General features: G+C 32.7%; 1 protein-coding gene across 1 annotated transcript in view; it reads right to left on the reverse strand.

The window, feature by feature from the left end:
• Positions 1-2,288: 2,288 nt before the first annotated feature.
• LOC145662362 (ionotropic receptor 75a-like) overlaps positions 2,289-16,212 on the reverse strand; it is a 42,840-nt gene continuing 28,916 nt past the window's right edge. Inside the window, exons 6-8 of the mRNA XM_081727875.1 lie at positions 14,356-14,633; positions 6,574-6,768; positions 2,289-4,565 (exon numbers count right to left, since the gene is read on the reverse strand). Coding sequence (XP_081584001.1) covers positions 4,409-4,565; positions 6,574-6,768; positions 14,356-14,633 — 630 coding nt within the window. The 3' untranslated portion in view covers positions 2,289-4,408. The remainder of the gene's footprint in view (positions 4,566-6,573; positions 6,769-14,355; positions 14,634-16,212) is intronic.

Here is a 16,212-nt window from a genome sequence, read left to right on the forward strand (position 1 = left end):
ACGTCATAACTTAAAAACATAATAGACGTCATAACTTAAAAACAATATTTTTTGTTATGCCTATTTTTATTATTTTTTGGCGGAGTTACTTTTGCACCTAGAAGATTGAAATTTTGCACACACATTCAGTGCACGCCTCAGTATTTTTCAGATTTTTCAGATTTTCTGCGTTAACACAGGGGGAGGGGATCCGGAGGGGCAAAAGTAAAAAAGGGATATTAAAAAAAATCGTGATTTTCCCGACCCAGATACATGATGGAGACATGCAAATGGCACCGTTTGAAAGGCTGTTCTATTCTGAAGAGAATGAGGTATGAAGCAAGATTCCAGGATAAATAGGGATGTCTCAGGAAAATTTTACCTGATATCCTGTTTATGCGGGAATTTAGGGTATTGTGGAGATATTCTTATCACATTGGTAAATATTTTTTACCTTACTTTTCAAGATAGAAGGTTGTAATTTTGTACACACATTAAGTATATCTCTTAGTATTTTTCAGTTGATTTTGAGATCGGTGCATTAACACAGGGAAGTCCAGAGGGGAAAAAGTTAAAAAGGATATTTTAAACAAAAAATCCCCTTTTCGCGATTTTCCCGCCTTAGATACATGACGAAGACATGTGAATGGTACCGTTTTAACGGCTGTTCTATTCTGAAGAGAATGAGGTACAAAACTTGACCCTAGGATAAATAGGGATATCTCAGGAAATTTTTATATTACATTCGGATCTTTAGGGGTAATCTGGGGCATTGTGGGGTTCATTGGTAAATATTTCTTTCCCCCTTACTATTCCAGATACAAGCTTGAAATTTAGTTCACCTCTCAGTATTTTTCAGTTGATTTTGAGATCTGTACGTTAACACAGGGGGTTCAGAGGGGCTCAAATTTTTAAAAATAAATCATAAAAAAATCCCGATTTCTCTCAAATTTCCCGCCTCGGGACATGACAGGGAAATGTGAATGATACAGTTTGAAAGGCTGTTCTATTCTGAAGAGAATGAAGTACGAACCATGATCCTAAGATAAATAGGGATGACTGAAGGTGTGTAATTTATCTAAAAAAGAAGGCAAAATTGAAAAAGGTTAATCCGATGAACAAGGCCAAATAATAAGTGGCTGAAATTGTACAGGAAAACTCCTATCGACGCAATCAACTAAGTAAGTGATTCACATAGTCCTTAGCAGTTAACACCTTCACTACCAGTACACAAAATAATTAGACGTACAGTCCACCCATTTTAAATGTGTATGAGAGACTGACAGGGTATTTAGAAAAAGATATGTTAAAGAAAATGACTTAACATTGCAAAATGTGACTGCTTAGTAGAAAGAATAGCTCATAAAATATATCGAGGTCAATATAGATTAACGTTCAAATATATACTTTATTTTGTACCTAAGTGTATACTCAGGGATTAGGTACGAAGAGTCTGTTTTGTTGGAATCATGCTTTGACACTACTCAGATCACATCACTTGCTGATGGCTGATAGTGTGTATATATATATACAACATACATACATGCACATGTATACACATGCATACATGCATGTGTATATATATATATATATATATATATATATATATATATATATATATATATATATATATATATATATATATATATATTGGAACGCGGTGGCTCAGTGGTAGAGCATTCATCTCCGGTGCTTGGGGTCCCTGGTTCGATCCCAGCTCGCGCCGTGTGAACTTTGTGGTGGACAAACACCGTGCTCGTGGGTTTTCTCGGGGTTCTCCCGTTTCTTCCCACTTTCTTCATTCCACCATTTCATTAATTTCTCATCATTACCGTCTCCTTTAGCCTAACCGGCATAACCGTGGGACGTAAAAGTTAAAGATTTCATGTAATGTATTGTATATCATATATTGTATATGAACTAGTATTGAAACGGGTCAATGTCTGAAATTGTATAATTTTATCTCTAATTTACAAGAATATGCATATAGGTATTGTTGTTTGTTAGGAAGTTATTCACAAAAGAAAATTTATCCAATGAAATACATTTTTGAAACATACTGTACAAATTCTTACAACTTGCATGTATAAATAAATGCATAAATAAATATAAGTAAGCCAATTTTGTGCTGCCATCTACATTTAAAAAAAATATTCTGTTAGAACAATTTGAGACATAGTATCACGCACAGGGAACGAATTTGAAATAAAAAGTAGTATTCAGAAATGAAGTTCAAATTAATAACTGAATCAAAGAACAGTGAATTAATAGATGAAATTATAGAGCAGTGGTTGCTATCTCTTATTGTCACCAGGACATTTTATTCATGAAGCAATTGTTTTACAAAGGAATTGGTACATATTGAAAGTTTTAAAGTAGTATAGTGGATTTTTTTGAAACAATGTAATCATTCAGCTGTAAACATTTCATAGTATTGATTGACATCTAACACAGTATGCAAGTTAACTGCTTAACAGATAATTAATATGCTCACTCAACACTAAAACAATTATTCAGTGTGTTCGTAAAGTTGTGCAACCAAAAGATTGGTTGCGTATAATTAACCTAAAAGACACCTGTTGCAGTAATTTTACGACAACAGTGTTGGCAGGGGCAGCGTTTCTGTCAAAGAAAAAAAAAAACACCCATTTTACGGACTTGCATTAACTATCCTTTTTACATGACAACACTGCATCAACTTTGTCAGATTTTCGTAACCATGGATAACTGTTGATGCATACTGTACATATATACAGGGAATCATACGCAGGAAATCAATTTTCTGCAACTGAATATTGATTTTCTTTAATTTGTACTTTTTTTTTTATTTTACACTTTCGGTACTTTCTTTCATTACTACACAAAAACGTTATAAATTCCAACATTAGTCATGATCTCGAAAACATTTGCATAGAATACACATTTGTTTCAAGTCTCAGGTCTTTATTGTTCTTCGTTCAAAAGATATTTGCAATCAAACTTTGGGTTGCACAACTTTACGGACACACTGTAGCATAGTTAAACAACGGAAATAAGCTGACTATTTAAACATTCAAATTTTGCCTGTCACTTTAGCGACTTTACAAAATCATATGAATGCAAATAGACAATTCAAACTTTCCAACGTCATATTTTTACCTATTACAGTTGTTGTTAGTAGACCATGCAATGTTACTTCTTCTTGATGTTATATCTGGTATCCAGGTGCTTGCTTCCCAGTTATTTCTCCATTGCCACTTCGAACCTCTGAGTGTAGAATGATCCTTTGGTTGAAAATTTTGTCTTTTTATGTGAGTTATTGTCCTTGTTTATCTAAACTATTTAGACTTTCGACAAATCTTTACACTGTATTTTGAAGTTGAGAAAATCCAAATAACATGTCCTCATAAATATTACGAGGGACGTCCAGAAAGTAAAGAACGATTGTGCATCGCCAACCCCCCTCATCGCGTGCGCGGCAGTTAGCTCCTTCCTTCACCTCAGTGTGAACCGCGTCTCAATGCTATATGGTTACGCTACTTGTTTTTTTTTGCAGTGATTCAAAATGGCGACGCTAATCGAAAATTCCTCCAAATGTGAAGTACGGAGTGTCATTCGTTTTCTGAATGCGTAAATAGTTAAGCCTACTGAAATTTCTAGAAAAATAAAGAATGTTTATGGTGATACTGCAATGAACGAGTCATCAGTGAGGAAATGATGCATTATGTTTAATCAAGGAAGGACCAGCATGCATGATGAAGATCGGAGTGGGAGGCCATCTTTGATCATCCTGATTACAGCCCTGACTTGGCACCAAGTGATTTTTACTTATTCCCGAAACTTAAGGAATTTTTGAGTGGAAAACAGTTCTCAAACGATGAAGAAATCAAGCAAGCAGTAACAGCCTGGTTCAAATCTTTGACGGCAGATGGCGATTACATAGAAAAGTAGAGTAAGGTCCAGTGGCTTTGTAAATAAAGTTTTGTGCTAATATCTTTTGTTTTCACTTGACCATGCCGAAACGTTCTTTACTTTATGAAAGACCCTCGTATTATTATCCTAATGACGAATAAAGTGTTTTTGAAGCCTAATTTGCAACAAGGTGTTTGCAACAAATTTATCATGGTGAAATATTTATTTTTTTTTTGTCTGCTGAGAAACACATTGTTTTGTCACTTCAGGTGTTGTTTTGATTATTTACAACCCTTTTTCTGTCTGTATTGAAAACTATTTTCACTTTTCTGAAAGCATTCGCGTTGAACATATGATTTAAAATTTGGATTTCAGCTGTCCATCACATTCCATTTTAACTATATATATATATGAAAACTTTATGTATTTATTTTATGATAATAGTTACCTTAGCCAGGCCTATGTTATGTTCTTCATTGCTACCTAAACAGATATTATAATTATTCAAATGTAGGCTCCGGTCGAATCTTAGGTTATTCTATTCTTGATAACGTTGATAGACAAGCTTGTTGTAAGTTGGCTTTTTTGTGTCTCTAGGAATTACTCGTATCATCCTAGAGCGACCTTTGAGTCCCCATTTGATTCTCGGACACAATGATTCTCTTCTGAAGAGCATTTTCTTAATATACATTTGTCTGAAATAAAGATAAAGTACTTCACAATTATACTGTATATTTGAATGAATAAGTTGTTTCTAAGATACTATTGAATATGTCTTTATAACCTCTTAAGTAATGTAAATTTAAAATTAAATAAATTAAATTTGACCTTAAGTATTAAAATTATATTTTATAGAATTTAATGTTCACGAACTAAGAGACAGGGGACAACGTAGTCTAGTGGTTAGAGTGTTGGATTCATATCCACGTGGTCCTGGGTTCGATTCCTGGCCGGTGCTTCCCCAATTTGCGGTGTCCACCCAGCGTCGTGAGGCAACTGGGTGTCACATGAATAAAAGACGTGAAGACCACTAGGCTTAGAAGGCTTCCGATACACCAGTTTAGCGATTCGGCGACGTGGCGCGCTGACCACATGTTCGTAGTTCCACCAGTCGCTGACAGATGGCGTACAGTTTCTCAGGACCACAGATCAGGCCGTTTCGCCAAATGATTTGGTTTGGAACTAAGATACATTCAGTTAAACTTATAGAAGAAATTGGGTAAAAATCAAACTATTAATATTTTTGTTCATTTTAATGTCTATATCAATGGCGGATCTAGGGTGAATCTAAAGGGGCTAGATCTACTCAGTATTTAAGTGACAAAAATAATTGATGCTATAATTTATACATTTTTATATGTAAACTAGTTTTAAATCAATTGTAACTAAGAGTTTGATTTTGCCTTTCACTCTGATGAGATATGAATGTTTCATTTTGAAACATTTTTATCTGGTAACAAAGTAATTTTGGCTTTCAGCTAATATATTTAAAAAAAAAAAAAAAAAAAACTTTGGAATTAACTTAGTACAGATTTTCAGATAAACTTATGCATATGTATATATGCTTTTCTTATTAACCGAACAAAAATATTTACAACAGTTTACGCAACTCTGATAGCTTTCGGTCAATGTCTGACTCTTCATGTGACAGAGTTTTAACAATCTTGGACTCCAAAAATTAAGGATATTAAACGAAGCTTATATTCGTATATATTTCCGTTCATTTACATTATTTTCCAATTTAATTCAAACTGAAGAATACCATGTTTAAATTTGTTTCTTCATGACAAGATTGTGGAATACTGGCTCGCACATATACTGTAGATGAAGGTCGGTTAGTAGCCATGTTAGCTGCTTTCTTTATCAAAACTCAATACTTAATTCGCAAAGTAATACCGAGAGCGAGCAGGTTGTTTTTTTCCTTTATTTCAAAACTCACTGAGGATGCGGGCCAGTGTTCTAGAATCCTGCCATGCTAGAGCTATTGTAATAAACAAGAACAAAAGCAAGTACAATTGTCGAATTGTACAGGGTTCACATTGATATCCATTTTAAGATAGATCTTGCTAGAGCTATGATCGCTAAAATAATGTTCACAAACCTCTGAAACTCTAACACTAGGTTGTAATACATATAAAAACGCAGTAACTATGCCTTCCAAACACCGAAACAGAAAATAAGTAATTTTCAGCTCCTTCGTGGCTAAGCGGTTAGCGTACGCGCCTTTGGCGTAGGAAACCCGGGTTCGATTCCCGGCGGGAGCTCATGTGGTTCGGATTCCACGTTAATCAGTAAGTCCACGTCTTATATAGCCTCGGTGCTGAACGGGACGTTAAACTCAAAATCAAAATAAATAATATTATATATATTGTCAGTGAGTCTTGCTCTAAAGCTTTTTTTTTTCCTTTTTGAGTGGAAGTAATAAACCACTGGCTCCAGCCATTCGTTTTCAGGTATTTCTTATTATATAATAAATGCTTGCTGTAGCAAAATAAAGGTTTAAAATATTGGTTCTAAGAAGTACAAATCTGTAATTAAAATTCCCTGACTTTTCCAGGACTTTTTACGAGTAAACTGCATCCTTGAATTTTTAAGGTTCTCCAGTGGGATCCTGTTTTTGGTTTGAGAAAAGCTACTGGTAGAACGGCAATTTTCAAAAGCAATTGACGCAAGCACGGATACTATAGGTAGCTTATTTCTTACCTCTTATGAAACAATATTTCCACAAACAGTATGAATGTTGAAATCACAACACCAAAGGCGACTAGAATAAGCACAGGCGAGAAAGAGCCAATCCCCACACTTACTATCTGTCCATCACGTACACAATGAGGCTTTGGAGAACGCCATTTTCGATCTTGTCTTTGTAGGAGACCTCGCTCTTGCATTAATCGAAGCCTGTGAATAATTAGAGTTGGTTACAATTTATTTTATTTTATATTATTTATTTATTTATTTATTTTATTTTATTTTTTATTTTTTTTAAGAAAGAGAGTAAGAGTAAATGAGGTTCCATCAATAGACAAGGGATACATTTGCTGTCTACTTACAAAATAATTTTCGCAACATTGATTTCAGCTTCTTTTACTGCCTTATTCTTGACAAATTTCAACTCCAAACAATAGACGTATTTCCGAAGGTTGAACAAATTCACATAAGTTAGATTACAATCAAGTGAATTTTACGAAAACTATCTTCAAATAGATAAATAAACATACAGGATATCAGATTGGCCGACTGATAGAAGCTGGCTTGAAGTAAATTTTACGAAAACTATCTTCAAATAGATAAATAAACATACAGAATATCAGATTGGCCGACTAATAGAAGCTCGCTTCAAGTAAAATTTACGAAAACTATCTTCAAATAGATAAATAAACATACTGAATATCAGATTGGCCGATTGATAGAAGCTCGCTTCAAGTAAATTTTACGAAAATTATCTTCAAATAGATAAATAAACATACAGAATATCAGATTGGTCGATTCATAGAAGCTCGCTTCAAGTAAATTTTACGAAAACTATATTCAAATAGATCAATAAACATACTGAATATCAGATTAGCGACTGATAGAAGCTCGCTTCAAGTAAATTTTTCGAGAACTGTCTTCAAATAGATAAATAAACATACTGAATATCAGATTGGCCGACTGATATAAGCTCGCTTCAAGTAAATTTTACGAAAATTATCTTCAAATAGATAAATAAACATACAAAATATCAGATTGGCCGATTGATAGAAGCTCGCTTCAAGTAAATTTTACGAAAACTATCTTCAAATAGATAAATAAACATACAGAATATCAGATTGGCCGACTGATAGAAGCTCGCTTCAAGTTAATTTTACGAAAATTATCTTCAAATAGATAAATAAACATACAGAATATCAGATTGGTCGATTCATAGAAGCTCGCTTCAAGTAAATTTTACGAAAATTATCTTCAAATAGATAAAAAAAACATACAGAATATGAGATTGGTCGATTCATAGAAGCTCGCTTCAAGTAAATTTTACGAAAACTATCTTCAAATAGATAAATAAACATACAGAATAACAGATTGGTCGATTCATAGAAGCTCGCTTCAAGTAAATTTTACGAAAACTATCTTCAAATAGATAAATAAACATACAGAATATCAGATTGGCCGACTGATAGAAGCTCGCTTCAAGTTAATTTTACGAAAATTATCTTCAAATAGATAAATAAACATACAGAATATCAGATTGGTCGATTCATAGAAGCTCGCTTCAAGTAAATTTTACGAAAATTATCTTCAAATAGATAAAAAAAAAAAACATACAGAATATCAGATTGGCCAATTGATAGAAGCTTGCATCAAGTAAATTTTACGAAAATTATCTTCAAATAGATAAATAAACATACAGAATATCAGATTGGTCGATTCATAGAACCTAGCTTCAAGTAAATTATACGAAAACTATCTTCAAATAGATAAATAAACATAATACTGAATATCAGATTGGCCGACTGATAGAAGCTCGCTTCAAGTAAATTTTACCAAAACTATCTTCAAATAGATAAATAAACATACTGAATATTAGATTGGCCGACTGATAGAAGCTGGCTTCAAGTAAATTTTACGAAAACTATCTTCAAATAGAAAAATAAACATACAGAATATCAGATTGGCCGACTAATAGAAGCTCGCTTCAAGTAAAATTTACGAAAACTATCTTCATATAGATAAATAAACATACAGAAAACCAGATTGGCCGATTGATAGAAGCTTGCTTCAAGTAAATTTTACGAAAATTATCTTCAAATAGATAAATAAACATACAGAATATCAGATTGGCCGATTGATATAAGCTTGTTTCAAGTAAATTTTACGAAAACTATCTTCAAATAGATCAATAAACATACAGAATATCAGATTGGTCGATTCATAGAAGCTCGCTTCAAGTAAATTTTACGAAAACTATCTTCAAATAGATAAATAAACATACTGAATATCAGATTGGCCGACTGATAGAAGCTCGCTTCAAGTAAGATTTACGAAAACTATCTTCAAATAGATAAATAAACATACTGAATATCAGATTAGCGACTGATAGAAGCTCGCTTCAAGTAAATTTTACGAGAACTGTCTTCAAATAGATAAATAAACATACTGAATATCAGATTGACCGACTAATAGAAGCTCGCTTCAAGTAAAATTTACGAAAACTATCTTCAAATAGATAAATAAACATACAGAATATCAGATTGGCCGATTGATATAAGCTTGTTTCAAGTAAATTTTACGAAAACTATCTTGAAATAGATCAATAAACATACAGAATATCAGATTGGTCGATTGATAGAAACTCGCTTCAAGTAAATTTTACGAAAACTATCTTCAAATAGATAAAAAAAAAAAAAAAACATACAGAATAACAGATTGGCCGATTGATAGAAACTCGCTTTAAGTAAATTTTACGAAAACTATCTTCAAATAGATAAATAAACATACAGAATATCAGATTGGCCGATTGATAGAAGCTCGCTTCAAGTAAATTTTACGAAAATTATCTTCAAATAGATAAATAAACATACAGAATATCAGATTGGCTGATTGATAGAAGCTTGTTTCAAGTAAATTCTACGAAAACTATCTTCAAATAGATCAAAAAACATACAGAATATGATATTGGCCGATTGATAGAAGCTCGCTTCAACAATATTGTGTTTTGCTTTAAGTTTGATACAAGGAATTATTATTATGAACAACGAACTTTGAAAAAAGAATTTTAAACTTTTTTTTTGGAATTGGTTTTAATTTAGTTTTTTTTTAAATATTATTATCTAATGGGTTTACTAGTAATTATTTTACTGTCGTATAATTTCTTTTTTATTTCAATATCAAATTTGACTTATTAAGGTTGAAGATGGTAAATAAAATATTTTATAATTTACAATTTGTACAAACACTGTGCTCGTGGGTTTTCTCGGGATTTTCCCGCTTCGTCCCACTTTCTTCATTCCACAATTTCATTCATTTCTCATAATCATCGTCTCCTTTAGCTTAACCGGCATAAGCGTGATTTCATTTCATTTTTCTTTTTTACAATTTGTGCTTGTTCTCTTGTTTTATAGTGTTTAATTTTTTTTAACAATTTTGATTTTTGTCTGACATATGTTGTAACATAAAATTGTAAAAATTATGGTAACTTGTTGAAACATTAACTTTGTTTTAAAGCTAAATTAGCAGGTTAAGTGTACTATTTTACCGTATTTATTTTCACGTGAAAAAATATTAATTTAATAAAATACACATTTAAACAATTTACCTGTATAAAATACGTAACAGTTTAAACAAATCGTAAACACAATTCACCTACTATTTAGATTTTCAACGGAATGACAACGCTTTAAATATATTACGAAATCAATATCAAATCTATGATAGTCTTTGCCAGTGATATAATGGTAGAATTTTCGGTGGGTATACACTAGACCGTTTTCACAAATTTGACGTATGCTCGTACACAATCATTCTTTCGTGTGTATACTCCTTACACTCCCATATATATCCCATTATGAAGAAATACTGCACATAAGGACTTACCCTTATGCATATTATTTCGTGTAACTCGATCAGATCTACTTATTGTTACATGTCTCGCCTTACACTAAAATACAAATGCTGAGCAAAGCAACGTTTTATTATAAAATAATAATTGTGACAGTTTCGGATATTTAACATATCCTTCTTCAGACAGTATCGAAAATAAATTAAAATGCATATATATATATATATATATAGTCATTGCTATGACAATTTTAAAATTCTTTAACAGACATATTCATTGTTAAGAAAAAATAATTTCTTTTAACATATATATATTATATAGTCATTGGTAAGAATTTTTAAATTCTTTTAACAGACATATATAACAAAAAACACGTAAAATTCTGAATGCTGATTGGCTGATCAATAAAGAATCATCCAATCGTAATAGAAGTTGATCAAATTGAAACTAAACATCAAGATCCTCCCTGGTCCAGCGTAACTAAGCTAAAAATTAAGACTTTCCAATAACCTGCCCCACTGCTCATGAATTTTAAGTCCTTTGTTCCAATCTATAATACAGCTTTCCTCTTTTTCAATGAACCTGGCCTCCTTCCACTTTCTTATTAACGTCCTTTGTTCCCTTGCTAACACCTCACTCTCGCAGCAATTAATATTGTGCCCCGTGTCCCTTACATGTTTAAAAATGGCATTCCTATATTTTTCCAATCTAATATCATCTTGATGTTGCTTTAATCGTTCTTTTAGTTTTTTCCCCGTTTCACCGATATAAGTGTGGTGATTGTAATAGCTGTTATAGCTGTTTTTCGATCATTTTTATATATCACTCCTCACCCACCCCAAGTTGCGGGGCTGAATTTGGATTTAACCCTGCAACTACCATACATTTTTACACACATGTTCTACCATTCGGGTCCAATGGACCCTAATTAAGAATCGAGGATATGGAGTAATTTTATGAGATTTTCACATTGTCAACATGAGAGGAGCGACGTGGATAGGAGTACAAAGAGAAATTTCATAACAAATATGATAAGAAGAATAGAAATGATGGAGGACGAAGAGGAAGGAAGGAAGGAGAGCATACAGAAATTCTACAGACAGTAAGAGAAGAACGGTTACAGCAAGAAAGAGTTAGAGAAGGAAGAAGAACGCAGGAAGAGGAAGAGAGGGAGAAAGAAGAATGAAGAAGATGAGAGTGGAAAATGGCATGGCATAGAAAGTATGGGAGAAGAAACGGAGAAACTGAAGAATTTATTGAAGAAAGGAGGGGTCAGAACTTATAGAAAGAGTGGAGAAACTTTATTAAGATCAATAAAGAAGAAGAATAGAAAAGGAACTAAAAAGATTAATGAAGAGGAAGAAGGGGTCATTTACAGGGTATGGTGTGAGGACTGCGATATGTCATATATAGGAGAGACAGGAAAGAGAATAAAAGAAAGGATAAAACAACATGAAGATGATGTTAGGAAGGAAAAAGATACCAATGCCATATACAAACATGTTAAGGAGACGAATCACGCAATTAATTGGGATAAGACGGAAGTATTGGAGATGGAGAAAAGAATGATAATAAGGAAGTGGAAAGAAGCGGATTGAATAAAGAAGGTAGGAAGAGATAAACTGATGAACTGGACAGGGGGATTACCAATTAATGAATCATGGCAAGGAAGTTTGAATAACATAGAGAAAAAAATAAATAAATAAATAAAAATAAAAAAAATAATAAAAATAAAAGGCCCTTATAAGAACCAAAAATAAAGGAAGTGATTAAATGGAAAGTGAACACGAAGACTTATAGGATGTGCTGAAGGCCTCGGTAAATAAGAAAAATAAATAAATAAATAAAAATAAAAAAGTACAACAATGACTGTTAAAAGAATTTAAATTTTTTTATAACAATGAATATATATATGACGGTTAAAGAATTTAAACTCTGTTATAACAACATTTATATATATGTCTGTATTTTCATTAATTTCGATCGTGTCTGAAGAAGGATATGCTAGATATCCGAAACAGTTACAAATTATAATTTAAAATAAAGTAAAGTTTTAAGCTTTGGTCAGTGTCTCTTTTGTTAAAACAATTAATCCAAAGCCATGAATAGTCTTACTATTGTTTTATTGTATGAAAAAACAAATACAGCGCAACAAATTAACTTTCATGAAGAGAATAAAAATATTGAAAAGTATAATCACGGGTCCAATGGACCCGCTTGGTAGTTCTCGGGTTAAACGGCATCGGAAGTATCACTGTTTATCTGAGCGACCCCGAAAACTATGAATTTGCACTAATCTATCAATCTATCTATCTAGCTAGATTTTTTTATTTCCATCCAATAAGGTTACATCGGTAATTCTATCATCAATATTTTATAAACTAGACTGTACACTGTTCTACAAATTTAAATTTTCGTATTTATATTCAACGTATAAGTGCATATTATATTATATTTTATACACAAGTTCTTGCTCGTTGAAGGTACAAAGAGCATTATTTATAGCATACCTTAAACGGCGAGTATATTAAATAGATACTCAAAAAATGCATATATATATATATATATATATATATATATATATATATATCCCCTTCCCCAAGTGTTGCACCATCAAAGTGAAATTATGAAAATCATCCCAGACTCGAATCTCATCTATGTGGAAAATTTGATCGAGATGGTTCAAAAGTTATTAGGTCGGGTGGTTCAAAAGTTATTAGGCCACAAACATAGTCACTTTCATTTTTATAGGCCTATTTGTATATAGATTAGCATATACAGTAGTAGCCTGGGTTATGAACTTAATTTATTCTTTGACTCCGTTCGCGGAGTGAAACATTTTTATCTTTGAAGTTAATGTAAATTCAATTATTCAGTTCACCCGACATAGAAACATTTTTTTCTCTGATTTGTTTATGAATTGACCTGTGAAAAGAATATACACATTCAGTAATATAAACTGTACTGTAAAACGCTTAGGTTTCTTCACACATTTTCACTAACTCTTTTTACTTTTTATTAAGTTACAATGAAGGTTAATTTAATGCAAAAAGAAAAGAAATGTATCAAGAACAATACAAAGATAGCAATGTTTACAGCACGCGAACTTGAATACAGATGTTACTGTTACTGAGCCGAAAACATGGCGCCGAAGCCACGTGTATACGTTTATGCTGCTAAGCATCGTTCGCTAACGGGTCGAGTCAAAATTTGTTCGGAAATTGTGTTCATAAGCCGATTTGTTTGTTACTAGAGGCGTTCGTTATTCGAGGTACTACTGTAGTGAAAGAAAGAAAAAAGTTCAAATATAGGGTCCGTGGTGTCTCAGTGATAGAGCGTTCACGTTTGGTGCATGGTGTCCTTGGTTCGATCCCAGCTCGCGCCAAATGAACTTTGTGGTGGACAAACACCGTGTGCGTGGGTTTCTTCTAAGGGTTCTCTCGTTTTTCCCACTTTCTTCATTCCACCATTTCCTTCATATCTTATCATTACCATCTCGTTTAGCCTAGCCGGCATAACCGTGGGACGTAAAACTTGAAGATTTCATTTCATTTTTTTCAAAAGTCGAAATCTGAGACATGTAACAATCAATAGATTTAATCGAGATGAACAAAATGATAAATCCTCATGCGTCGTTTTTAAGAAAAAAAAATCATATCTCTAAAAGATAGTTATTCGTGGCCAACAATCTCAGTCTCAATAACACTACACCTATTGAAGTTAAACTTATCTCAAAACATATTCCATCAAGCCCTTTATTATCACACGAGCAATAGGACAGTACACACACTATGGTTCCTAAAATTATTATTAACTCTTCAATTTTAATATTATATGTTTTAATTAATCTTTTTAGAGTGTACATGTTCTTTTGCAATAAATATTTTCGCATAATTGCCATACAAGTCCAAAATTTTGTTCATCTGATCCGGCTACTGCCTTGTACTTACCCATATGTGAACAGTTTTTTGTACGGTGAGTGTTTCCTTATTGGTATCGCCATGACAGATGAAGGAAATAAATCTATTTCCGTCAACGAGCATTTAGCTTGTTCAGAAAAAGTATCGTCTATTATTTTGTAAACGGTGGCCACTTCAGCGTGGAAGGCAAATGGCTCGGTTTTCATCCGTCGTATCCCAACGTCCGGGTGATAAAACGCTGGTTCCTTAGCTTTCGGAGGGAACACCTTCTTCCGAAACAATTCATGGGCCAATGGGTCTGTAGCTGTCTGAAAAACAAAATTCGTGTGTGAACTGTGGCGTACTCACGAAAGAACTAAGAAGTCCTCATCAAGATATCTCCAACGTTCTACTTCGTGTGTTCGTATCTTTTTGTATCGCTAGCGCACACTTAAAGATGAATCTTAAATATAATCCTAAAATGCACATGTATAACAGAATATTAAACTTCCTCGTATGCAGTTCAAATATCCTCTTACATCAGACAATAATGTCACTCACTTCGCTTACATTAGTTAAACAATTTAATTCTCACGCGAGGTATATATACCATGATCGCACCAATCTCTTTTTCTGGAAGTAATTACATCAGCCTCTGGAGTGTGGTGTTTTTACATATAAAGTGTATACTGAACATCACATTTTGATGTATGTGGTGTTAGGTACACAGTAACAGAATATCACTGGTTCTGTGTATGTGAACAAAATTATTAGAGGTTCTTTAACACAAAATTTAAAGGAAAAATTATGTGTTTTTCCAGTGTTGTAATTGGTAAGTTTCCGAATACCTTAAAAATAGCTCTCCTGTAACTCCAAAGACGAACTCGCTTTCAACTTAGTCCTTAAAGACTTTTCTAAATATGCATTGCAACCAGAATGTTTTCTGAGGATCGGGGAGTAAGTCATGGCAACCCAGTATTATTTCGACAATAGGATGTATTAAAAATGCGATATATACAACTGAAAGAGTATCCATAATGAATATTTTGTTGGTAGGAATCATGAAAGATATTCCAAGGAACCCTGTGACATACACATGTATTAATGTACATGTTATAAAAACCCGTCTCATTATGATAAATGACAAAATAATCATCTGCATTGTCCACAGCATTCTGGCATCGATCTGGAAGACGTCGAATACCATCGGCAACACCATGTCTGAAGTGGTTGATCTGTTCGCGTTGTTGCGTGTGATAACTTTTATCACACTTTATTTTGGTTATATATATATATAAAAAAAAAAAAGAAAGAGAAATAATGTTATCCTAGAGGTTATGTTAAACTTCCGAACACTCGGCATATGCAGCGCCTCTAGAGGAAAACTATAGAACTATTGAGTTTCGAATGAGCTGCGGGTTACCTAAGCGGCCATTCGGAACGAAATGTAAAACTGGGCACATCGAAATTATACTGGTTCTATTACATATATTTAAATTTAATCGGAATACGGTAATTCATCAAAAGTTTCAAGTGATTTACTATTCGAGTTGTCTAAAAGTGTTAAAGTTCTCATGAAGTTAATCAAGTGTTATATAATATTATAATTTATATAAATCTGTAATTGGTGTCGAATTGTGTGATTATTTGATGGAATTCAGAGGCAATATTGTGAAATACTCCTCCAGGCTGGTATTTAACAAGGCAAAATAGTGAAATTGTCTAATGGTGAGTGTTATACTTTTTCAATTTAAATACAAGTAATTTATTCAATTTATCACATTGTGAGATATATTTAATTATTCTAAATACTTATTGAATTTAAGGAGGAATTTAAAATCTATTAGTTATCCACGATTTAATGTATTATAGTATTAATCAAGTAGAGTCAGTTAATATATCCTATTG

Source organism: Thermobia domestica, chromosome 10, assembly GCF_964235325.1.
Source record: "Thermobia domestica chromosome 10, izTheDome1.hap1.1, whole genome shotgun sequence".
Classification (NCBI taxonomy): Eukaryota; Metazoa; Arthropoda; class Insecta; order Zygentoma; family Lepismatidae; genus Thermobia; species Thermobia domestica.